General features: G+C 43.1%; 1 protein-coding gene across 5 annotated transcripts in view; it reads right to left on the reverse strand.

The window, feature by feature from the left end:
- Positions 1 to 454: 454 nt before the first annotated feature.
- The window catches only part of ACSL5 (acyl-CoA synthetase long chain family member 5), a 32,734-nt gene continuing 6,659 nt past the window's right edge, over positions 455 to 26,529 (reverse strand). For 3 of the 5 annotated variants that reach the window (XM_035132407.3, XM_035132404.3, XM_035132405.3), the window contains exons 2-21: positions 20,637 to 20,825; positions 18,669 to 18,777; positions 17,285 to 17,349; positions 17,101 to 17,202; positions 16,264 to 16,363; positions 12,939 to 13,117; positions 11,326 to 11,358; positions 11,171 to 11,222; positions 10,197 to 10,270; positions 9,989 to 10,066; positions 9,514 to 9,648; positions 9,016 to 9,150; positions 8,827 to 8,922; positions 7,854 to 7,926; positions 6,989 to 7,077; positions 6,784 to 6,900; positions 4,608 to 4,751; positions 3,862 to 3,963; positions 2,415 to 2,486; positions 455 to 1,275 (exon numbers count right to left, since the gene is read on the reverse strand). In XM_035132407.3, the coding sequence (XP_034988298.1) occupies positions 1,138 to 1,275; positions 2,415 to 2,486; positions 3,862 to 3,963; positions 4,608 to 4,751; positions 6,784 to 6,900; positions 6,989 to 7,077; positions 7,854 to 7,926; positions 8,827 to 8,922; positions 9,016 to 9,150; positions 9,514 to 9,648; positions 9,989 to 10,066; positions 10,197 to 10,270; positions 11,171 to 11,222; positions 11,326 to 11,358; positions 12,939 to 13,117; positions 16,264 to 16,363; positions 17,101 to 17,202; positions 17,285 to 17,349; positions 18,669 to 18,777; positions 20,637 to 20,792 (2,049 nt within the window). In that variant the 5' untranslated portion in view covers positions 20,793 to 20,825 and the 3' untranslated portion in view covers positions 455 to 1,137. Of the gene's footprint in view, positions 1,276 to 2,414; positions 2,487 to 3,861; positions 3,964 to 4,607; positions 4,752 to 6,783; positions 6,901 to 6,988; positions 7,078 to 7,853; positions 7,927 to 8,826; positions 8,923 to 9,015; positions 9,151 to 9,513; positions 9,649 to 9,988; positions 10,067 to 10,196; positions 10,271 to 11,170; positions 11,223 to 11,325; positions 11,359 to 12,938; positions 13,118 to 16,263; positions 16,364 to 17,100; positions 17,203 to 17,284; positions 17,350 to 18,668; positions 18,778 to 20,636; positions 20,826 to 22,010; positions 22,094 to 26,238; positions 26,328 to 26,529 lie in introns of those variants that run through there. The other 2 variants (XM_088670587.1, XM_035132406.3) reach the window with 2 other exon arrangements.

Here is a 26,529-nt window from a genome sequence, read left to right on the forward strand (position 1 = left end):
CATACCTATGACAAACTTAATTGGTCTCCAAGGTGCTACTGGAAGGAATTTTTTGTTTTATTTTGTATTGACTATGTCAGACCAACACGGCTACCTATAACAAAGGTACTCTAGTTACTCATCTGCAGTCCTGTCCCTGTAATCATCTTTGAGCACTTTGCTTTTGGGAGTTGCAAAGAGAGCTGGAGCACTTGTAACCAGCAAGAGCAAAGGTCCCATTAATAACCATGCACCTTGACATTAAGGGCACCTTAAATCTGTACAGGAAATGAGGCACCAATCTTGGTGATCCCCAAGATGTCCCCCTCCCTAAAAAAACAACCCCACAACCCTTAAATTTTGAATAGATTTTATACATGCTTGAGGGAAGTATCCTTCCACGTACTTAGAAATGGGACATTTACCTTCATGGAATTCAGAGAACTGCAAGATGTACGAAGTCAAAAGACGCAAATTTCAGAAAGTGCTATCAGTTTATTTTTTCACATACACTTTCAGCCAGCAGGGATAGTTTGCACCTTAGTGGAATTTGGATACCCAGACGTTAAAAAATAGGCATTAGGTACATTTATTGCCAGTGATGCATTTGAGTACCCATCACATAAGGATGACATTCATGGCTTTTTCTCCAAAAGCATATACAAAGCTAGAGTAAATGACTGTACAAATCAAGACTATATTACATGGGGCAGAACCTTTCAGTAAGATTAGATTAAGTTAGTGTTTAAGCATACTGGTCCTATACAATCTCATTATGGCAGTTAGAACCATCGATAGTTTTAAGAGATGTTTTCAATACTTTCCTATACTATCTTCCAAATACGGCAACTATCATCAAGTTCTTCCCATTTCATTTAGATTTATACAAATCACAAGGGACAACGGTAGTCAATGAGGCAGGAAGGCAGCTTCCACCATTTGCTCTGAATACAAGTCTGGCATGTTCCATTTGAACAACATAGTATATTACATAAGATTCACCACAGCTGGTTGCCACCTTAGCCAAACATGTTTTTTCTTTAAAGAGGAAAGGACACTTAGTTGATTCAGGTCCTTCATTTTTCGGCTGTTCAGGGCCTACCAAGTGCTTTCACAGTTCACTGTAAATACAATTAGCTGAGGCTCCCCGCCCCCTTACTACATATTAGCAGCATAGATGGCATCAATTTGACTTCTGAAGAATTTGGATACTTCTGCTCTCTTTGCCTTCAGTGTTGGGGTCAACAGTCCATTTTCAACTGTGAGCATCTCTGGATGGAGGTAGAGATCTTTCACCTGGTTGTGGAGACAATATTTCTGTCATAATTGTGCCTCATGCATTTGTCTGAGGTAGGACAGTTTGCCTTATACCCAGGTTCCCTCTTTACCTTTGAGAAGCTATACTCTCTAGCCCTTGGGATCAAGGAAATCTATAGTGCTTCCTCAAACAGGCCCCACCCCTATTTTGTTTTTGTATCAAAAGAGCTAGTTGTTGACAGCCACCATTTCACAACACAGCAAGTGCCCCGGTAAAGGTAAAGGGACCCCTGACCATTAGGTCCAGTCGTGACCGACTCTGGGGTTGCGCGCTCATCTCGCATTATTGGCCAAGGGAGCCAGCGTACAGCTTCCAGGTCATGTGGCCATCATGACTAAGCCGCTTCTGGCGAACCAGAGCGGCACACGGAAACGCCGTTTACCTTCCCGCTGTAGCGGTTCCTATTTATCTACTTGCATTTTGACATGCTTTCGAACTGCTAGGTTGGCAGGAACTGGGACTAAGCAACGGGAGCTCACCCCGTCACAGGGATTTGAACCGCCGACCTTCTGATCAGCAAGCCCTAGGCTCAGTGGTTTAACCCACAGCGCCTCCCATGTCCTTACATGTCCCATGTACTTGGGAGCAAAGTGCTAGAACCGTTTGTTACTGTATGGAGTGTATCATGCAGATTTCTGGTGTGATAATCTTGGCTGTTGGATGCCTGCCCCACATCAATAGAGGCATTGCAGGAGATCTCTGGACTTGTCAGAGATCAAAGTTTGAGATAGAAATCTGAACTCCATGTCCCAGGATGACAAGATACCTTTGAAACCTCTTGGAAGTCCAGAGATTTATTTATTTATAATTTTCACTTTTACAAATTTCCATGTTTACTGAAGTCCAAAGATTTAAGACCAACTACTTTCCCTGTAATTCCTCCAGTATCTATGACAGACACTCAATGCCTTTTGTAAAGGGTTAAGGGCAGAGCACTATGGAAACATTATGGTGCTGATTTAAATCTTTTTATAAGCCCTTTTATGCATCCAAGCTTCTTTCCAACACAGTCGGAGTATGCACAAACCCATCCCTCTACTTCTGGAGTTTTGCGTTAAGAGTTCATTCTCTTAGAAGCCATTTAACAGCAATAGCCTTGAACAAACTACATACTCACTTGTTCAAATGACTTGAGGCCAGCTTCTTTCCCCAACCTGATTATGTCTGTCAGGATAGCTTTTTTCACTGCCTAGAAACAAAAAATATATTGTTAGGATTTAAACCAGGGTGTTTGAAAAACTTTTAAGTTTATCTTAATGCCTTTAGAGACCAAGACTACATAAATGAAAACCCATTTCAGACCTGGAAATGATGCAAGTAGTCCCATAATATCTTAACAGATTAATGTTTACCAGTAACTAACCTATATATGGTAGCAACAAGGTGAAAAACAGAGACTTCCAGAAGCAGGTTACTGGTGTAAGTCACCCCTCTATCCCAGTCAGCATGGTTGTGGAATCTTTTTAGCCAATGGTTTTCCCTTTCTACGAATCTTAACTTTATGGAATGAATTCACATTTGTTCTGCAGGAGTATTTTTCAGGAGTCAAATCTCACATTGTGCTAGAAAGTGTTTCTTGGAACTTTTTAATGAGTTCAGTTCTCTGCATTTCAATGTATGCAGTACCATTTCAAGGATTGTTTTCAGGCTAAGGAAGGCACTAGATTCTAGAAATCTGAGAGGAATGTACAGACCCCAAACACACATTCTTTCTCACCCACAGCTGCCCAATCCGCTACCAGTAGTTGTTAAAGCCTGACACCATGAAGCAGTTTAATTCTTAAGGGATTTGTGTGGCTTGGTGGTGGAGTGGGAAGAGATCCTCATAAAGCCATGTACTTGGCTTTCTTTCTTTTGTGAGCAAAAGAAAGAAAGGACCATTGCCTCTAAAACCTTTTTTAAAAAACACCAAAGGGAGGTTATATGCAAATTAAATACTGCACTCACAAAATTCCACTTCCAAGATTGCTGCCTATTTCTTAACACACAGTTGTTCGCACCTCGGCAAATGTGTGGGTTAAGCTTGAACATGGGGAGTTTTACTAGCACAACTTTCTAATCAAACGACACGCTCAAGATACATATGAAGTTAACATGCAAGTTCAGACATGAAAATGCTGCTAAAGTAATGACTTTCACTGCAGTGACAATTATAATAATTGCCTGCTCCTCTCGCTTAACCCACTATACCAGCCTAGGTTGCCAAAACACAATTTAGAATAACTGTTCTAATCGCATATCCAATTTCCTCCCATCTTGGTTTAAAAGCTACCTTGCTTGAATCTAGTTTAGTAGACCGTATTGTAGGATTGGGTATACATGAATAATTTTAGCATGAAGCAGCTATTTACAAGTTTATGTAATATGGCACAAAAGACTCCCATATCGCCTCATGCAAAACTACATATCCAAATACCACATGAGAGTCAAGAGGCAAACAGGCCCTTTCATTATCGAACTCTGAAATCCAGTTTGCAATCAGACAATTTCCCCTTAAAAGTTCACCAAATGAACTTTTATCTTCAGTAACTTGGATCTTCACAAAGTGAGAGAAAGGCACTTACTGTATTTTTGCAGAGTTCCTCGAACGAACCTTTAACTCCCAACTTTGCCGCAAACTCTGGAAGGGTCTCTGGATCTGGAACCACCACACTCACCAAGAACGACTGTAGGAAGAATGAACATTCAGACTCCAGGAAAAAATGGGTGTGGGTGTGTTGTAGGTAAAGGGACCCCTCTGGGGTTGCGGCACTCATCTCGTGCTATTGGCCAAGGGAGCTGACATACAGCTTCTGGGTCATGTGGCCAGCATGAGAAAGCCACTTCTGGCGAACCAGAGCAGCACAAGGAAACGCTGTTTACCTTCCCGCCAGAGCGGTACCTATTTATCTACTTGCACTTTGCTATGCTTTCGAACTGCTAGGTTGGCAGGAGCAGGGACCGAGCAACGGGAGCTCGCCCCATCGCGGTGATTCGAACCACCAACCTCCTGATTGGCAAGCCCTAGGCTCAGTGGTTTAACCCACAGTGCCACCCGTGTGGCGGGTGTTGTATGTACTCGTTCCCAAAGATTTCCACTTGGGCACATTGAGTTCCTTTGGATCTTTGGGCCAAAGTGCCAACATGTCGTGTCATACTATAAAGAAGTCAGCTTTTATGATCATGCAATCCATTAAGGTCTTCATTATGTCCCCGCAAGTCCCCCATCTCAGCAGCAGTGTGTGTCTTGACCATTCTGATAGAACTGCCTGGCCCTAGAAACTAGTTAGCACAGTGGCTGAAGACACAGCTCTGAACAGGGCACCCTTACCTGTAGGCTATCTCCATGCACAAACACCTGTGCTACAGGAGCACTTCTGGTGTAGATGTTTTCAATCTTTTCAGGTGCAATATATTCTCCTTGAGCTAGCTTGAAGATGTTCTTTTTTCTGTCAATTATCTTCAATGCACCACTCTGAGGAGAGTACAAAAACACGTGTGGAGACAGGAATAGAAATCTATCTATATCCCACATGTTTCTCCCAAGAGCTCAAAGTCGTGTACATGGTTCTCCCACTCTTTATTTAATCTCCACAACAACCCTGTGAGGTAGGTTAGGCTGAGAGGCAGTGATTGGCCCAGCAAGCTTCATGTCAGAGTGGCGATTTGGACTCTGGTCTCCCAGCTCCTAGTCCCACACTCCAACCACTACACCATACAGGCCTAGAATTCCCAGAGTGGTTTAATGATCAATCCTTCTTCACAGGGAACTCTGGGAATTGCAGCTATGTGAGGGGAATTGGGATCTAACAACTTTTCGCCCCCTTAACAAACCACCGCTCCCAGAATTCTTTGTGGAAACCCACGATACCATAGGGTTTTAAATGCATTATGTAAATATAGGCCAAGTAGAATGCTTTAAGAATAAGGCACCAGTGCCATATTCAGCAATTCAATCTTTGAATGGTGCATTGATAACAAACCCAATCAGTGGCTTTGGGGAGAGTTCTTAGTGCCTCATCTCTCCTAATCTACAGTGCACTATATGCAAGAAAGCATGCCCTTGGGCTGTATTCTTCATCACCAATTTCACAACTTGTAATAGAGTGCACACTTTGGGGTACATTAATTTATCTTGCTATTTGAAGGACACATGGGGAATGCTTACTGCTGCAACATACCGAGAGTCGCAGTGAAGTTTTATCTTATTTTATACATCAGATTTGTGTTTGGGTGCCAATCTTTGCAGGAATAGCTTCCTTCCTTGCAAGGGAATAATGATTGCAAATCTCATTTTGAACATTTTCAAGTATCCTTTCTAGGAGCCATTTTCTACAGCCAGATGCAGAAAAGTTTGGAGACAAAAATGGAGGCCACTGCTAGATAATCTGTTTGGGAATTCGTCCATGTACTGTATGTTTGTGGGGAGGTTATAGGATATCATGTTAAGCAATTGTTATCTCACATTCCAGCATATTTTAGTCCACAATTTTATTTTGTTGGAAGTGGGTTAGTTGCATCAGAATTCCAAATGGTGCAACCTGGAATTAGCCAGCATACTGTTCTGTTCAAATAATAATAATAATAATAATAATAATAATAATAATAATAATAATTTATTATTCATACCCCGTCCATCTGGCCGGGTTCCCCCAACCACTCTGGGCGGCTTCCAACAAAATATTAAAATACAGAAATCCATCAAACATTAAAAGCTTCCCTAAACAGGGCTGCCTTAAGATACCTTCTAAAGGTCTGGTAATTGTTATTCTCTTTGATCTCTGGTGGGAGGGCATTCCACAGGGTGGGTGCCACTACCGAGAAGACCCTCAGCCTGGTTCCCTGTAACTTGGCTTCTCGAAGCGAGGGAACCGCCAGAAGGCCCTCGGCGCTGGACCTCAGTGTCCAGGCAGAACGATGGGGGTGGAGACGCTCCTTCAGGTATACTGGACCGAGGCCGTTTAGGGCTTTAAAGGTCAGCACCAACACTTTGAACTGTGCTCGGAAACGTACTGGGAGCCAATGTAGGTCTTTCAGGACCGGTGTTATGTGGTCTCGGTGGCCGCTCCCAGTCACCCGTCTAGCTGCTGCATTCTGGATTAGTTGTAGTTTCCGGGTCACCTTCAAAGGTAGCCCCACATAGAGCGCATTGCAGTAGTCCAAGCGGGAGATAACTAGAGCATGCACCACTCTGGAGAGACAGTCAGTGGGCAGGTAGGGTCTCAGCCTGCGTACCAGATGGAGCTGATAAACAGCTGCCCTGGACACAGAGTTGACCTGCGCCTCCATGGACAGCTGTGAGTCCAAAAGACTCCCAGGCTGCGCACCTGGTCCTTCAGGGGCACAGTTACCCCATTCAGGACCAGGGAATCCTCCACACCTGCCCGCCTCCTGTCCCCCACAAACAGTACTTCTGTCTTGTCAGGATTCAATCTCAATCTGTTAGCCGCCACCCATCCTCCAAACGCAATGTAGTCAGGAAGCTGCCTCAGTGACCACCAACTTACCGGCATCCATTTCCCAATGTCTCCAGTATGAAGCCACCCATCCCGGTCAATAGCTTCACTAGTTTTCTCAGGATCCTTCAAGTAACCCTTGAATACATTTGGCCCCTTAATGCAAATCTATAGAAGGCACACAAAAATAGGTGTTAGACCCCATCTATTTTAAACTTCAGCTCACAGAATGCCACTTCACAAAAAAGGAGCTTACCTCTCCTTCACCGTTAGCTGCAAAGTAGTTCATTTCAGCAACATCGTCAAGTTTTACAACGTTGCAAGCTAGGGGGGGTCCGACGTGACCTAAAGAAGAACACCCATGCAGTTTTTTCTTGGTACAATCTTACCTTCTTTACCTGTCTTGGCAGCTGTTTCAAATCGCCAAAATTCCATTGAGGTGCGTATGAAGAAGGGCCAAAAGTGGCTGTTGTATCAACCCATTTCTTATTGCTACCACTTACATATCGAAGTAACTGTTAACTTCCATAAGCCTAAACGGTTAAAAAAAAGTCTCTCCCACCTCCACAGCAGAAAAGCAAACTCTGAATAATCAGATTAGAAGTTGTCTTAAGTCTAACTCATCTTGCCAGTATAGCCCATTCTGCTAGTAAACGGAAGGATAAGTCACATTTAAATGCAGGAGAAGCAAAAATCTGTTGCCCTCCCCACCCACCACCCCCACAATATTTATGTGCTCAGTTACATAGAAAGAAGAAAGCAGCCGGGTAAACTGCAAAGCATCCAGAGCAGGCATCCCAAAACTGCGCCCCTCCAGATGTTTTGGCCTACATCTCCCATGATCCCTAGCTAAGAGGACCAGTGGTCAGGGGTGATGTGAATTGTAGTCCAAAACATCTGGAGGGCCGAAGTTTGGGGATGCCTGATCCAGAGAAGCCAAAGGAAAGCTCTCATCTCCCCCTGGCCCACACAAACACAGAAGATACAACTCGTCCAATACTACCTTGCCCATCATAAGATGTTTCTTTAACTCATGCTGATCATCTATTATATGCGAATATAAGCCAACTGAAGCCCAAATCATAGTTATCAGCCTCACTTAGAATTTTAAGAAAGCATACCAGTTGTCCAATCTCCCGGTAATGAAAACGTACAACCCGCTGTGCATTCTGTTTGGCCATATGCTTCGAAGATCTGATTTGGAAGACAAATATTTAATTAGATGGCGCCCTTTAGTTCCAGTTCCAGTTTGGATGGGTTTGTTTTTTGACAACGTGGAGTCTACATGAACAATTCAATGAACTTAAGCCCAGTCCTAGGCAGGTTCTGTCATGACAGAGATCCACTGAGGTCGGTGGTACTTCCTAGTGGCGTTGCTCAGAAGTGGAGCCTATAGGACTGGATTATTTGTGAAGTGGTTCCACAATCTCCCCCCCCCCCAGTTTAAATACTTTATTGAAATTCGTAGATAACATACACAATATACCAAGATGAAAACAATCATGTACTAATAATCTTATATATGTTTACAAAAATTAAATTTAAATTAAATTTATGCAATCTCTTTTTTCCTATCTTTTTGCTGACATAGAATAGACTTCCTATCATTTTCCTTTCTGGTGATGAATGTAAAGGTAAAGGGACCCCTGACAGTTAAGTCCAGTCGCAAACGACTCTGGGGTTGCGGCGCTCATCTCACTTTACAGGCCGAGGGAGCCGCCGTTTGTCCGCAGTCAGTTTTTCCGGGTCATGTGGCCAGCATGACTAAGCCACTTCTGGCACAACGGAACACCAAAACCAGAGCAGCACACGGAAAAGCCGTTTACCTTCCCACCGGAGAGATACCTATTTATCTAATTGCACTTCATGCTTTCAAACTGCTATGTTGGCAAGAGCTGGGACTGAACAACGGGAGCTCACCCCATTGCGGGGCCTCGAACCGCCGACCTTCCGATCGGCAAGTCCAAGCGGCACAATGGTTTAAACCACAGCTCCACCTGTGGCTTCCTATCATTTCCCGATGCATATACAGTAACCTTTCTGGTGATGAATGTACTTCTCATTATTATCATTATATGGGGGCTTTGCCCTTACCTGACACCCAAAGGCTACTCTGAGGAACGTTAGGACAGGTGAAGATATGGGGGCAGCTCCAGTGACTACTATTCGCACCTTCCCACCCAAGATTTCCTGTGGAGAAGGGAAGAGAAGAATGTAAGTACAGGCACCCCCGTGAAAGGTATTGTGGCATTGGTTCTGAAGTTTGAAAAGGGGAGCACGTACCTGGACTTTATTGAACACTAGCTTGTCCCAGATGCTGGTGTTTCGGATAATGCCTTGCTTCACTTCAGCATGCTTCCTGGCTACAGCAACTCTGAGCAATAACTGCTTGAAGTTTGTTTGGGCACCGCTTTGAATCTGCAAGAGATCAGGGCACTGTACTACTAAAGGCGCACAGTAACTCCAGAGATAACCTCTTCATTTCTGGCGACACCATTTCTCTGCCCTTCCCAAACATCCAGCCATTATGCCCCCTAACCTTAAGATGGATTTTAAAGCCATGATGTGACATGGGAGAGTTTAGGAGAAAGCCCTATGGCATGTTGGGGTGAGCTTGCCATTTCTGTTTTCAAAATTTGGTGGGGTGGGAACTTGGGAGGGTACAAGGATTCTAATCGAACTATTCTATGGAAAAATTAAATACCAGCGTAATATACCCAGTTGCAATTGTGCTTAACAGGATTCAAGTGGAGGCAGCTTTCTGTTAGGTACAATGTTTACCTTGTCATAGATCCTGTTGAGCAGTCTTGGCACCACTGGGAAGATAGTTGGCTTCAAAGTTTTCATGTCGTCAGTTAGAAATCTAATATCTCCTTGGAAGAACCCCACTTTTGCTCCATTGCTGTACATTATGGTCTAAAAAGTAACCATGGAAGACTTTGACTATAATGCAAAAGGTATTAGGATTGAGACCCCACTCCCTATATATATATATATATATATATATATATATATATATATATATATATACACACACACACACACACACACACTCCACATCTCAAGATCTTGCTTGCAACATTTATCATGATATACAAGCACACCTTGTTGTCACATTAAGCAGGAAGGACCACACTCCTATTGCCAGATGGGATGCTTACAGAGCCACTCACATGCCACTGCTTAACCTTTTGAAGAGACCCAAGAAGCACCACACAGTTGCTCCGAGCGGCAAGAACTTAGAAAGGGGTTTTACCTGCACTACTCTCTCAAACATGTGCGCCAGAGGAAGGTATGACAGCGATACATCCGATGGCACACAAGGACTTGTCATCTGCAAGAAAAGAAGCAGGCGGTGTCACAAGGATGCTCCAGTTCTACAAACATTCAAAAATGTAGAGTTCGATTGTTGACAGCCTGACCAACCTAAACAGTCAGTTTGGCCTATGCATATGGTCACTTACTTCTATAGTCTTCATGAAAGCAGCAGCATTGGCAACAATACTTCCATGTGTTAGCATGGCTCCTTTAGGGTTACCTACACACATAAAAACAAATTTGTAGCTCAAGCCAGGAATTTAAGAGCTGAACTACACACTGTTTCAGCCAACATGAACACCATTAAATAAGAACACTCCTTTCATTTTCTTTTCTTTTTTTAAGTATGGGCTGCCCTTTTTCACTAAGTGTGAACTCAAAGCAGCTTTTAAAAAAAAACACAACTTCATGGTTTAAAAACCATAAAATGCAGCATAAAAATCTACCCATAGACGGTAGATTTCTTTTTGAGGCAGGCATGCAATACTGCTAACCAGGCCAGTTTTAGCTATTACAGACAGCGTGCAATCTTTCTTTTAGAACAAGTGGTGTAGAGTCAAGTGCCCCCTGAATTTCTGCATTAAATAACCATTTTTGAAGGCCCAGTGGGAAATCTTCAAAATGATGTTAAGCGCTACTTCTTTTTCCTTGCTTTCCCCCAAGTTGTGTGGCAGTCTTATTCTATGAAGAGCTGTCAACAGTTTCACATCAAAACCATCAGTTTTAATAGGATTTGTGTCTCTTCCTCCCTATAAAAGTATCAAGGGGACACAGAAATTGAACGTTGCCCCCTCTCCACATTCCTTGAGAAGAGTCCAAATTTCACCCTGTGAAATTGAAGTTCCCGCTCAGGCAGCATAAAGCAATACAAAGAAAATCCAACAGTTCCTTGCATACTAAAACACATCAGGAACATATTACATTGCATAAATGCAAGGATTTGTATGAAAACCCCTCAAATGCTTCCAGCATGGGTGGTTATGACTGGAGCTTTTTTTCGTTTCAGTAATTGGATGGGCTCTATTATCTCCAACATTTGAGGCAAGTCTTAAAATCTAAAAATAGGATTAGCGCTTGTCCCAAAAGATGCTGCCTATTGGTGTTCTACCAAGATATTTACCTGTTGTTCCACTGGTGAAACAGACCAAGGCAAGATCCCCTGGTTTGGGAAGCTGAAATAAGATAACAATTGAGTCCAAAATGGGTTCAAGCTCTTAAAATCACACATGGTAAATAGACCTCATTGGTTGAGTAAAATAGAGGGTGAGTACTTACAACTGGTCTGCTGAAGTTGTGTTTTCCTAGCATCTGTAGGGAAGCAAGCAAGAGCAATTAAGCAGTGCCACTAAGGAATGGGGCAGTTGTGGGGGGGTGATAACTATTACTGTACAGGGTAGCTCAAGAAGTAGATGTTCTGAAGTGGTTTGTTGGGGGGGGGGAGTATGAAGTGAAGGTCTGAATTTAAATTGAGATTAATCTAGATAGACAAGAGCCATTTGGAGCATTTATAATTGCAGAAAGAAATCCCAACAATAGCACTTTACATATTAAGACAAGGCTTGAGAGTGAGCAGAGGGAGAGAGTGTGTGTATATAGCTGAAAAATCATTTTTTAATTCCCTCAAGATGCAGGTGTGTGTGTGTGTGTGTGTGTGTGTGTGTGTGTGTTAAAAAAAACAAATTTACATACACACACAAAATCTCCCATCTTTTGTCTGTCCTAAGACCCCAGGACACAGATCAATCAATTTATGTTATGAATAATTCCACTGTTTTTTTCTGTTTAAGTTTGGTGACTGGTTTTTCAAGGTTTACAAAAATGTATTTAGAGAAAGAAAAAAGAATTCCACCCTGGAATGCTGTGCAATATATAGGTGTATAGGCACTGCTATTTATTGATATACCCTTATAGCAGCTTTTAAAAATGGCATGGAAAAGGGCAAGAATAGAAGGATCAGCATGAGTATTAAGGATAAAACACTGAAAGAGGAATGTAGTGTATAGACCACACTGGAAGTTGTGTAAGGCCAGAATCACTGGTGAAACTGAAATATTAATATTGTGGCAAAGATAACCTGCCCAACACATACACTGCCGTCCAGCCAAGCCACAGTCCCAAACATTGTCAATGACCAAGTTCTCATGGCACATTAAACCAAGGTTGGGGAGCCTTTTGCATCCCAAGGACCACATAGGTAGCATATGAAGTGTGTAATCTCACCTAGTTTATTCACTCACACACATACCTCTCAACCCAAGCAAGCAAGAAGTGTTGGAGTTAAAGGACACATTCCCTCCAGGCAAAAATATTCAAGCAGAATGCAAAGCAGGACAGTTCTAAGGGAGAGTCCTGAGGACAGTTCTAAGGAGAGTCCTGAGGACTAGATGGAAAGGCCTGGATGGCCATATCTGGCCCCTGTGCCTGAGGTTTCCCATCACTGCATTGAACCATAGTTTATTTTGCACTACTCAAAGTCCCTGCTGTGCTTCTCCCCCTTTATCCTTTGGCATGCTGGGGAACAAACCAACCGAAGGTTAATTTCATGTTATTTGCCTACCAGCACTCATGGTTTGTTGCTCTCCAAACAAACCATATGTGGAAACTGAAGGGCAAGATACCAAGTAATTTGATTAGAATCTGCAGCTTTGGGAGGAATACCATGGCCATGCTTTAATATCCACCCAGTCAAGTTGCTCAACACTTTTCAGAAGCTTCAGTTCCCACATGGAAAGGGAGATTGATAAATTTACTCAAAGGGATACTATTTAAGCATGTACTCAAAGCCAAATCCCAAAAGATGTCATATTGATGAAACATACATGCTTGCAGTTTCTAGAAGGTTTAACCTCTCTCAAGAGCAGACTTGTCAAGCAAAAGGGATCCTGTACCTCAATTTCTTGTAATGAAAGAATTTCAACTCCCAGGGAAGCTGCTTTTTCCTTTAATGTGCCATCAAAAGGATCCATCAGAATTATCATCTTCAGTCCTGGTGTCTTCTTTTGTTCACAATTCTCAAGTACCACTTGTGCCTTCTCGGGTTTGTCACATATCACTGTAGCAATGTCAGCTAAAGGAACACACATAACACTTGACAAGCTCCATCATTGGACTCAGGTTACGCAGAACACACAAGCAGCACCAGCTTGCTGAAGCAGACATCTCCTCATACCCATTTCATGCGGCAACAGGGGCGTTGCTAGCCCCTAGGACACCCGAGGCGGCAGCGCGGAGGCACCTCTGGGGCGGGGTCGTGACGTCATGACGTGTACGTCGTGATGTCACGGCCCCGCCCCCAGTGAGCAGGGCAGGCCAGCAGACTGGACATATAGAAGGTGGGCCAGCGAGCCGGGGCGTCACGGCGCCTCTCTGGCCTGCCCCCTCGCCTCTCTGCCCAGGGCTCAGCACACCCGAAAACAACAAAAAAGGATGAGCCAGCAGAGCGAGAACTCGCTCAGTGCACGGCAGCAGTGGCTCGGCTGACTTGCTCGCTCAGCACCTGCTTGCTTTTTTTTTAAAAAAAGCCTTTTTCTCGGCACTGGGCAGGGGCAGAGCAAGGGAGGGACAGGCCAGCGAGGAGGGGCGTCACGCCACAAGCATGACACCTCACTGGCCCGCCCCTGCCGCCCAGGGCCCAGCGCTGCCGCCGAGAAAAATGCTTTAAAAAAAGAAAGAAAGAAAGAAAGCAGGTGCCAGCAGGCCGAGCAAGCAGGCAAGCAAGTCAGCCGCCACGCACTGAGCTAGTTCTCGGCCTGCCGGCTTTGGAGTTGTGATCGCGGGGGTGGGGCCTGGGGCCCGGCGTGTCACCCCCTCCAGGGTGGTACCCGGGGCGGCCCGCCCCCCGCCCCCCTCTTGCTCTGCCCCTGTGTGGCAATCATTTAAGAAGTGGAAAGTGGAAATAATGCATTGAGTGCAAGCATTCTGTGTGCCAGAAGCTTCTGGGAGCTGCAAGAAATGCTAGGTGTGCCTGCCAGGTGTGGCTTGCAATTAGGCTATCAAGACACAGACACTTAAATTTACTGTGAGGAGTATAGGCCTCTCAATTGGGCTTCAGAGCCTGTTAAGTATGCTACACAATTATTATTATTATTATTCCAGCCACTCGTACTAGCTTGTAAAAACACTTTAAGCATGTTGCATGCAAATGCCAAATGTCTCTTTACCCTAAACAGTTGCTTTGGGAGGGAGCATTTGGGGATTCTAGGGGAATTTAGGGAATTTACTCCTTTATCCATCATGTCTGTTTGACGTTACGCCACCAAGCAAGCTTTTGTCTACAGGTTTCATTAGCTACAACATCATGCATTTCACTGAAACGAAAGAGCTGTTGGGGGGGGGGAGAAAAGGGAAACACCTTCCACTGTTGTTTCCGATTGAGGCCAACCAACTTAATTAAGTAAGGCTACCATTGCATGGTTTGTGTAGCTTGGATCATAGCTGCTATAATTGGAAGTTGTGCCATACTAATGGAGTACAATTAAATGAGCACCCAACTTGTCCAGACTAGTACCAAAAGTCCACTACTATTCTGCTACCCAAGAGACATTACTTCTCCGAGAATTAATCTCAACAACGTTTCCTGTTAGGATTTTAAGCTTGTGGCTTTCTCTCTCATGAAATGCATTGGGGGCTTTATAACAATTGCAGTAAAATCACTGGCTAGCTGTATTTCATTCCATTCGTGATTTTAACACTGACAGATTTTATCTCCAGACATTTCCAAGAGTTTCATTCAAAGAAGCTGCAACTCCTTGCATTCAAAAAGTTGGTTTCAAAGAAGTGGGCAAAATAAACTTTGAGGAAGTTCAAAGCTTAATAACTGAAATACTAGCAATGGAGTGTATGATCCTCACCTGTATTTTTTTTGGTCTGCAAATCGAGTTTAATGGCCACGATTTTCATTTCAATAATGCCTTTTTTCGTCCAGGATAGCATAAGTGTAACTATAAAAAGGGGGGTGTCTTCTATTTTAGCATTTTGAAGCCAAGATGAGACTAGTTGCAAATAATTGCATTGTTTCATTTCTTTACAGAAATAAATACCCTGTTACCACCCCTGTGTAGTCTTCTGAAGACAGATTATGTTCAACACTGTCACAAGTATCTTGCTAAGAAGCAAACTCTTTGACTATTTGCCAAACAGCCTGAAATAGTTCTCCAAAGCCAGGCTCAGAAAACCCACCTCAAGATGGAGCAGGACCGAAAATTTGATCAGGGACTTAAGTTGGTTGAGAAATGCTTTGCTCCTCTACTTAAGCAAGGTCTTTGTCTTATGGGGATTCTGGGGCTTTCTGCAGTCAAAGGTCCAGCATACCGACAGCTGTACTGACATAAGAGAGCTTCAGCTACCAAAGCTCTTTCATTTGGCTCTATTCAAAGCAACATTGTTATGTCACATTGCAACAGGACTGGAATTACAGAGGTGGAGGAGAGGTCATTTCCATTAATGACACACAGGGATACCTGCTCCCCCATCCTCAGATTTTACACCTGTCTTTTACTTACCCCTCTCCAGACTAATGAAGCAGGGGATAATTTTTCTGAGTCATTTCTGCCTTTTAAGAAGAATTTGGGTCATATTAACTCAAATAGCTTGTTCAATCTGCTCCAAGAAACCCAGCACGAGCTCTTTGGGACTGCACAGTGATGTATGGAAGTGAGAGCTGGACCATAAAGAAGGCTGATTGCCCAAGAATTGATGCTTTTGAATTATGGTGCTGGAGGAGACTCTTGAGAGTCCTATAGACTGCAAGAAGATCAAACCTATCCCTTCTTAAGGAAATCAGCCCTGAGTGCTCACTGGAAGGACAGATCGTGAAGCTGAGGCTCCAATACTTTGGCCACCTCATGAGAAGAGAAGACTCCTTGGAAAAGACCCTGATGTTGGGAAAGATGGAGGACACAAGGAGAAGGGGACGACAGAGGACGAGATGGTTGGACAGTGTTCTCGAAGCCACCAACATGAGTCTGACCAAACTGTGGGAGGCAGTGGAAGACAGGGGTGCCTGGCGTGCTCTGGTCCATGGGGTCACGAAGAGTCGGACACGACTAAACAACCAAACAACAACAACTCAAATATGAGGGGAATTCTTGGACCTTTTGTCCCTCTGAGGACCAAATTTCACTTTATAGTAGTCACTTGTCAAGAAAATAACTTCCCCCCTAATATAAAGAAAGAGCAGAACGATGTATTTCATGGCCAGAGAAAACAGCTTACCTTTGTTAATAACATACACAATAGCATCAGGTCCCAGAGTGTCATAAAGGGGAACTGCAACCATTGAGTAAGTGTAGCAGGCAAGCTCAGAGATCACCCACTACAGGAGATAAGAATGAAAAACACATAAGTCTTTTGTGGCAATATATAGAACAGCATCTTTAAGGATCAGGTATATTCTAGTAATCCTCCCATTAGAGCTTCAGGTGTTAATTGGGTTGAGCTTGTGAACTTGCAGGCTTGCACCTGGCAGGAACTACCGTGTTTCTCATATTATAAGACATGTCTTATATTTATTTTTTTCTCAAAAATACACACTATGGCTTATTTTCAAGGGATGTCTTATTTTTTTCCTCCTCCTCCTGCCGCGGCCGGCATTGCTGCTGTGCCTATCACTATGTCTTATTTTCGGGGTATGGCTTATATTCCTTGAATGCTTAAAAATCCTGCTATGGCTTATTTTATGGGTATGTCTTAAAATATGAGAAACAGGGTATATATGACACATCTATTGCAATGAGCACAATAAGTTAAGGAAGCTTGATTTTATCAGCCCAACTGCAGAAGCAATTGTGGTAGATATGCAAGCCATCGTGCAAATTGGGGGGGGGGGACTCATTAGGAAATTGTGAACACATCACGTCTTAATTCCAGCAAGACAGGCAACATGCCAAAACTGCTCCCAGCACCAGACCAGAACATGGATACAACAACATGAACTGGCAGCAGGTCCATTCACTTCCTCTGCTGCTTCCAAACATTAATATCAAAACAGTGTACACATTTAGGAATGGTTTTACCAGAATACTACGGCCAGCTAGGATTCTCACAAGTTACCTCTGGTCTATTCTGCGCAAAGATGCCAATGAATTGATCCGCTGAGGGTTTACATCCTTTGTGTAGAAGACCTGATCCCAGGTATTCAGCTCTGTCCAGCACCTAGAGATATCAAGGATAGTTAACTTGACATTATTGGCAAGGGATTTAGGTCAATTTTTCAGCTCCGTGTGTTTTAACCAACCTGTTGGTAAGACAGCCACTGATAAGGTTGCTTTGGTTTTCTGTATCCTAAGCAAGGACCATTTTCTGCAAGAAAAAAAATGAGATTATGAATATGCCAGAATACTGTAATAGAAGGGTCTTCAAGTGAACTGAAGGATACTGAACAAGAATCCACAGCTTTAAGGCCTCCCTAATTTGCTGACATTGCCTGCCAGATTCAATGCCTAGATGCTAAATTTTGTCTTTAGTTTAAAATATCTTGAGCAACTGAACACTTTTCTACGTTAGAGGACTTTAGACAGCTTTGTGCAGAGATGCCCTCCCATTCATTGTATTTACCTTCCTTTAATATTAGGTATGGTTTACAGTTAAAAAAAAATACTACTCGAGCAGAAAATCAAGCAAATTTCAAGAAGCATTAGAATGCCTTCTTACGGGAAAGTTTGAAATACTTTTCTTATACAGCATTCACATAAATTACTGTGATATGTAGACCCCCCTCATCAAAATAGCATCAGAAGCTGGCCAAGGACCAAACCACATGTGATGCAAGAGATTCAGACTGGATCTCTAATTTGGACAACACAGGTTCATAGGCTCCAAGTCTGAAATTGATCAGTGTCAGCAGTAGAATTATACAAATACAAGAATCTATACCCGTCTAGCTCCCTTTCTTACAACAGGTCCAAACAAGGGGTGCTGGGCAGTTCAGATCAAGAATTGGTAGCGTTGCTGCTCTGACAAAGTTTGGATGCCTTACACTGCCTTCTTTTTAAAGAAGTGTTCTCTCCTTAATTCAGGATATCGAGTCATTGATCTACCACATTATTTGGTTTGCCTCAAGCATTATGCTCCAACCTCATGAAAATGAAAGTCAGACTTTCTATTTCACACCATTCGTTTCCACAGCAATTATAAAGGAGCCCTGCAACCTTTGTGGTGTTAGAGGATTTGATTTTATATTCCAGCCATCTCTAAAGCAAGCCAGCCATTTTTGAAGAATATCCTCAGTAGGCAATCACGGTGTGTAGAAAAGGATGCTCATATCAAGGACCAGAAACACACAGAAAGACTGCCATGAATCCATATTCCCATATGGAAAGCCCAGTGTTATTTTTCTAGAAAAAGAAGTGGTGGAACTCACCACCAACATCTCCCTTGTTCTCTTATAATGGCGATGGCACTCACTTGAGTGGTACCAGAACTGAGTTCCTGCAAGTTCCACCTGAAAAAAGCCCTGGAAAAGCCTCTGCAAAAAAATCATTCTGTTAGCTTTTCCCTATTCAGCTTCATTAGCTTCCTCAGGTGAGAAGTACTATGGCAACACCCTCTCCATCCAAAACAGTGGTTTAAAGAAGCAATGCTAAAACAGGCCATCCAAGTTGTCCCAATTCCCTACTCACCTGAGACATAACGTCCTCTTCTGAAACTTTCATATAAGGTCTGTGCATCCTCATGGTAGTAAGAAAGAAGCTTGCCTTCAGGCACAAGAGCACTTCTTCTAGCACCTCCCTACATTCAGAAATTATTCAGGTTAGTTGGCAACGTGGATGATGCACCACAAGGCCCCACTCCCCACATTAGGCTTAACTCAGATTAAGGCTACCCAAGGTTCTTCTCCTCACAATCTGTACATAGGGTTTTCTCATCTCACAAAGTGCTAAGATAAATGGCTACACCAGTTTGAAAAAGAACCAGCAATGCATTTAATGATGCCCCTAAACCACCACCACCACTAGTAATAATAATTAATGGGAACAGCCTTTCCATGTTCCCTTGATCCAAGCCATGCCTTAAGGCCTAGAGAAGTCTCCACCTGCAATAGTCCTCTCCTAGATCTCCCTTTTTGCTTCTGGATGTTTCCTGCCTCCCACCACCTTAAAGTAAGCTTGGGGAAACCAGCAGCAGTGAAGGCTAGCTCCAAGAAAAGTTCATTCCATTTCAGAGGCAAGGGGAGAGTAAACTTGCCTTATTAACTGGCATGGGCTTCCTGGACCATGGATTTCCAACTCTCCTCCTCCCATTGTGGAATTGATACTATCCCTATAGCACTTTTCATAGTGCCCAGCAAATGATTTAAGAGCCACTGTTATAGCATTGAAGTCAAGCAAGTATGGAAGCCCCAATGTACTTCCTCTTCATCCATCTCAGGCCATTGGGGTAGCTATCAGATTTCCTTCAGAGGCCATCTGTTTCTAAGACAGTAGTAATTAGATGTCAAGAAGATCTGTAGCCGTTTCATTTGGCTGTCCTCATGAATTGAGCACCATTTCCTCAAGAGTTTATTAGTTGGCTCCATGTTAAGTGAGATGGTGCATGACACAAAAAGATGCTTTGTAGGCACACATACAGAAGCTGTTGTACTGATGGTTAACCAATGACTGCAGCAGGATCCGCTTGACTGCTGTCAGCTGTGTGACAATACTGTCCCAACCAAGCAGCCTTTGGAGAGAACAATTAACCTGACAAGAGTGTTCACCTTTTATCTGGTGTACGGCATTGCAGCCAGTCAGCCGAACCTCAACAGTTTTCCAGCATAGGGGGAGGTATGCTGCCTTCTCCCCTGCATCACAGCCGGCCGCGTCATCTGTACCGGGGACAGCCCCAGCCAATGTGCGGCCAGGATGGGTATGGCCACAGGTCATTTAATTTTGGCATGACCAGCCGGCTCCCTCTTCCTTGCCTCTTCTCCTGGAAACTTTGTTGCTTGGGTGCCTTGGCATGCAATGGAATCGAACATTTACAAGAATCAAGGAAATTGTGCAGCTGCTGCTCTCTATTTAGATCTAAACTCTTCCTGATCCCAGGTATGTTTCTGGGGGTTAGTGTGTCAGTTTTCCCTGTAATGTTCATGGCTAGCACTCAAGTAGAATCCCAGAACAAAAGAATGCAGATGTGCACAGCACAATCAGCATACAGTGGTACCTCTACTTACGAATTTAATGTGTTCCAAACGCACATTCGTAAGTCGAAAAAAATTGTAAGTTGAATCCCATAGGAATGCATTGGGAGAAAAAAATCGTAAGTCGAAGCAATCCTATCTAAAAATTCGTAAATCCTATCTAAACAGCATCCAAGATGGCAGACGGAGCTCCATTCGTAAGTAGAAACATTCGTAAGTCGAGTCATTCGTAAGTAGAGGTACCACTGTACATGCCAACAATATCGGCTGTTGGAGAATGTAGATTCCCACCATCCCCTACCTACCACACAATACTCACTGAGAAAGGTCATAAATCTCAAGCAGTTTCCATAGCAAGTCAAGTGCATTTCACACAACAGCATCCAATGAAGGGTAAGCTAAGCAAATCATACATTTAACCTAGCCCATTCATTTGCCAACAGTGGCTGATGACCTTTCTTTCTTTTACCTCAGTGCCAACCGACTGCTTCTTCAAGTCCACAGGAGCCGCAATTGGTTTTGGTTTGGTTATCAGCCATAGGAAGACTGTTGTTCCGAAAGTAACAAGACCAATCAAAGCAGGAGTCGGGAGTGGTGAAAACAAGAACTGAAGTATCCAAATCATCCTGTTGGATCAGTGCAGCCAAAGTGGTGAAGCCTAAAGCAAAAGGCAGACAGCAATTAGAACACAATTAACTTTTCATACATATATATGAAGGCATTATGTGTGCAGAGGTCACAGCCTTTCTCCGTAACTGCAGAACCGTAATGTAACAAATTTGGCCACAACGTTCCATGCCCATCAGGGAGGGATCTGGCATCATTTCCCCCCCAAAAAACCATACCTTTCACACCTAAAATAATGATTAAACACAAAAAAGTGGTGCCCAAATTAGACGTCACCACCAGAAGCTCTGAAGACTCCAGCAGCATCCAATAGAAAGGCAGATCGCACGCTGCTGCCTCCAAAGCTGCACTGCCAGATGACATCACAAAATTCCACAGCAACCAACTGAAAACAGTCCTTTTGCAGCAACAAGGCCCAGCTTTTTCAATAGGCCACAGCATTTCCAAGCAGGGAAAAACAAACAGAATAGGGCCTTTCACAACTGGGCACAGGGATGAGGCACAACAAAGGGAGGGGGAAAACACATAGCAATGGGGGGGGGAGGACCCTGAGTCAGCCAAAGCAGTGGGGGGTGGGGACATTTTCAGGAACACGCGTGGGTGGGGGAGTCTTATTTTTGAAACTTACAGTGTGGGAGTCAGGGTTGGGACAGGGTAGATGAGGGGACTCTATAGGGAGACTCTGAAGGTCCATTTAACATGAAAAGGTCCATTTAACACAAAAACCCACAGCAACACGTGGCCGGGCCAGCTAGTAGCTTAATAAAGTTGTTATCTAGTAGCATGGCAACAAAATGTTCCCAAGATAGTTATTATCAAAGGCTTAATTTAAACTGAAGACAAACAATCCACCATCTAGGTTAACCTAGGTTAAGTACATCAGATAACTAACTTTTGTTGTGGCAGATTCTGCAACATCTCCAAGAAGAACAACATATTCTACTTTGTAGTCATGTTTTTAGTCCCAAGAATAGGCTGTTCATTCTTAACTCCATATCCTCCTACAGAGTCTATAGAGCTCATTTCCAAGTACACATAAGTAGCTCAGTGGTGCAACACCTGCTTTGAATATTTAATCCTTTCATCGGCAGTTCAAATAATTAGATGCAAAAGTCTCCTACCCTGGAGATCCACTGTCTGTCAGAGCATGCAGTACTTGTCTAGAGGGACCAATGGTCTTGCCTACAAGGCAACTTCATATGTTCATGTAACTTACGTTTCCTTGTATGGTTTTGTTCCCCACTTCCACAGCCCCTGCCCAAGAGACGGGCAGTTGTCATTCTGGGCACATCACTATCGGAAAGCTTAGCGAGAAAATTAGTTTAAAGAGTTCCCAGCTCCAAGACAACTCTATCAAACATTGGCAAGGACTTTTCTGGCATTTTCAAGAGATATGGAAGGAGACTCTGCACTTTCACAAATTGCGTAACATACTACAGCTACTGACTTTTGCCCTTGGATGTGTGGTTTGCTGACTTCTAAGTGTATTCAAGAGTTGCTCACACCCAAGAGTACAGGAAGCCCTTTTCACCCATTTATCAAGAGAGGTCATTATACTACGAACTATGCTAAAGTTTACACAGCGATGAAGTGAGCTGACAACGTCTGTTTCTCACTGAAGTCTTGAATCTGACCCAAGAACAGTTCCATTTCTTGTAGCTAACCAAATACCAATGCACCTCTAAGCTCACTCTCTATCCCACCCCCCAAACACACAAAAGCAGATTTACAAAGTAAGTGCTGCTAGACAAAAAACTGTCCCATACTTTGATATCTATTGATATCGACTGGGGGCAATAGATCTGGATTTGTTGGTAAATCTATGGATGATTTGCAGTTGATTGTCAAGGACTGTTCAGCAACAGCAATAAAATAACCCTTCCTGCTCTAAATTACATTACTGAAATGAAGAAAGCTTGGAGAAAACAGGAAAGGGGGTTGTATGTAGATGGACTCTTGCCTCCGTTCACTTGTGCCTACTGAAAACAAATTCCTGAGCTCAGAATTATTGAAATCAAAGTTCTAGTTCTAGTTTATAAGTTTATTTTTCTAAGCAAAGGCCATAACAAATTCAACAAATTTGTAACAATAGTATTGATAAAACAGAACATCCATCCGTAATATAAGGAAATATCCATGATGTGTGTGAGAGAAAATGCCAGACACCACCACCACCAACAATAATAATTTATTATTTATACCACGCCCATCTGGCTGGGTTTCCCCAGCCACTCTGGGCGGCTTCCAACAGAAATATTAGAATACACTAATTTATTAAACATTAAAAGCTTCCCTAAACAAGCTTAAATCTAATTTTATTTCAAATTAAACCTCCAAATCACCACCACAACATAGTGATTTTATGGAACTCATTTGTTCCTGATTTTTCTTGCATAGAGGGTCCAGCGTTATTAGCTGGCAGGTACAGCAAGACTCCCTTTGATAAAAGACTATGCCCACGTAACAACAAAGAGGTTGAAACAATTGGGCACGTTTTGCTCCACTGCCCATTATACCGAGAGATGAGAAAAGAGCTAATTGAACCGCTCCTAGCCAATCAACCCGGCCAAGCAGGAGAAGCTTACATTAAATATCTGCTAGCTGACTCAGATACAGAGATCACTAGTGCTGTAGCTAAATATTGCTATTTGGTGGTGAGAACAAGACAAGCCATGATGAAAGCAACCCCCAAAGATAAAGACCCTAGTTAACCCATAGAAGATGGAGAGGCGATAGAGGTTCTGTTTTTAAAGCAGCCATGTTATATGTTACATGTTATAAAATTTTAAAATTGTGTAGTTTTCAATAATATTATAAGTTATAGGAAGATAACTTATGAATTGAGTTGTATTATTCTTTTGCTGGTCTTTGACCGTATTAAAGTTTTACTTACTTACTTGCATAGAGGGTCTAAATCTAATTAAGTTCTGGTTCTGGCTGGTGCATTTTGCAAGTGTGAATCTGGCCATTCTAGATTTAGATCAGCTATGAAGAGAAATTAGAAGTTTGCTTCGTTTTCAGAATAGTCCTAGATCAAAAGGACTCTATCTTTTGAGTTCAGGAACATCCATATAATCAGAGCTTTCATTTCTTTTTTAATTTGAACTGAACAAAACAGGTTTTAGAACTAGTAGATGTATAGAGACTATGGGCTATATTCAGACGACTCTCAACTTATTCTGGGGATAGCATATAAAATCAAAATTGTGTATAGTCAAAACACATTGGATACCAGGGCAGGTGGGATTGCCAAAGTCTCTTCCCCCCTCAATGTCTACCCCCTCACTCTGCTCCCTTTTTATTTTTTTAAAAAATCCTAGCTTGTAAAGCTGAATGCACAGTTAAATGTGCATAACTTGAGAGTTACCTATATTACTAAAATTTAAAAACAAAATCTACCCTGCCTAATTTTCCAGAAGTACCCAGGGTGACTAACAAATGAGATAAAGGATAAAACAAAAAGTAACTACCCCGCAATTAAACCCCATCATAAAATCAAAATATAAGCATGAAAACTACAACAAATATCACAGCGTTCAGAACTGCAGGGTGGCCACCGACATACTTGGCTATGTCAGCAAATGATATATTATTTCAATGAATGAACATTTATTATCTATATGCCACCCATCTGACCGAGTTGCCACTCTGGGCGGCTTCCAACAAATTAAAACATGAACCACAGTAAAACATCAAGTATTAAAAACTTCCCTATACAGGAGTCAGGTCTTTACCAACTACCTGTAGCAATACAACAAAAGGGCTCTGAGGCACTTGACTCAACAATTTGTCATTATTTATCATTCTTTATTCAATGTCAAATGTCCATTCACAGGGCAGTTTACAACAATTCATTCCACAAAGTGTCTACCATGGCGGATATCATCCTCATCCTGGCTGACAACAGCCTTGTCAGGGCAAGGGATTTGGAGCAGAGCCTCCGATTATCAGAGGACATTGGGGCAGGGGGAGCCATATACAGAGAAGGGCCTTTAAGCATTTATTAAGAGATTCCTGCCCAAGAGTCCTTTAAAGATAGGAGGGTCTACCATAACATCCCTCCATCCCATTTCCTATGCTACTACTGCATCAATCCCTGGCAAGGCCCAGGAAGCAGGCAGATATCACGGTCTCCCAACACTGCTTCAGTCACCGCTGCTGCTGCTGGGAAGAGTCAGGAGACACAGATTATTTACCCAGCTGCCGAAGAAGACGACACATTTGGCTGCTATCTGAAATGGGTTGCCAAGTTGGGCACAATAGCAGAGGGGCTAGTTTCCCCTGTCGCCATTGCGGAACCTCAGAAGACCAGCAGTTGGAACAGCCAACAGTAACATCTGCAGCCTAGAGTGGACAGTTAACGGCATCATCTTCCAACGATGCCGGGAGGAGGCGGGAACAGCAGCCTATCCAGCTACTCCAAATGAAGTGCTCTACACCCAGGGGGGCTTGTTTTCTTCCATGTACCCATGGGCCTTTATCTTGTTAAACAATCTATGGCCTTTTAAACTGTTGTTGTTTTGATTTGTTATTCTGGTGCTGCATTGTTTTGCTTTAATAATGTGAAGCGCCCTGTGAGCTTCAGGTGGAGGGCAGTTTTGAAATTTAATAAATAATAAAATGGGAACACTTTAAAACAGGCACCCCAAACTGCGGCCCTCCAGATGTTTTGGCCTACACCTCCCATGATCCCTAGCTAAGAGGACCAGTGGTCAGGGATGATGGGAATTGTAGTCCAAAACATCTGGAGGGCCAAAGTTTGGGGATGCCTGCTTTAAAAAAAGAGAAAAGATGGCTGAAATATATTGCTCTTTTAAGGGAAAAAGTGCTACTTTTTTAATTAAAAAAAACCTTGTGTGTTAATTTTCATTTTGGAGGCTACCTTAGATAGCTGTTATCAGGCAGAATCTTGTTCACACTCAACACACCCTGATTAAAGCGGCCTTTGACAGCCTGGTACCCTCCAAATGCTTTAGACTAGAACTCCAATCAACCCCAGCCAGAACCCCAGTGCGTGTGTGTATGTTGCAATAGAGCATGATCCTCAAACCTGCTGCTCTCCAAATGTTTTGGACTATGTGGAGGGCAAATCTTTAAAAAAACTCTAGAGTCCATGGGTAGGCAAACTAAGGCCCATGGGCCAGATCTAGCCCAATCGCCTTCTCAATCTGGCCCACAGACGGTCCAGGAATCAGCGTGTTTTTACACGAGTAGAATATGTCCTTTTATTTAAAATGCATCTCTGGGTTATTTGTGGGGCATAGGAATCCATTAATTTTTTTCCAAAATATACTCCGCCCCCCCCCCAACAAGGTCTGAGGGACAGTGGACCAGCCCCCTGCTGAAAAAGTTTGCTGACCCCTGCGATCTAAGCAGACAAGTCTCTGACTCTTGCCTCCCAAATCCCATAACACACATGTATTATGCAAAAAAGTATCTCATACATTACTATTCCAGTTGGTGTATAATGAAGAGAAGCTTATTAAAGTTGTTGCTGATTATTAGAGCATTGCTTAGTTGGCCAACTATTCAGTTCTGGTCATTTTTATACTGGTCTGATTACATTGTTGCGTGTTTGTATGTTGCCTAGCAAGGACCTTGTCCTATAAACACAGCCTAAATATGTAAATAAATAGACAAGTATACTATTCAATCTACTTCCGGTAACTCCTGCAGCCCAGCTGGTGCCAAATGTGCTCCTCTGCTTTCCTTTGGACCACATTAGTGAGGCCGAG

The sequence above is a fragment of the Zootoca vivipara genome, chromosome 5 (assembly GCF_965207765.1).
Source record: "Zootoca vivipara chromosome 5, rZooViv2.hap1.1, whole genome shotgun sequence".
Classification (NCBI taxonomy): domain Eukaryota; kingdom Metazoa; phylum Chordata; class Lepidosauria; order Squamata; family Lacertidae; genus Zootoca; species Zootoca vivipara.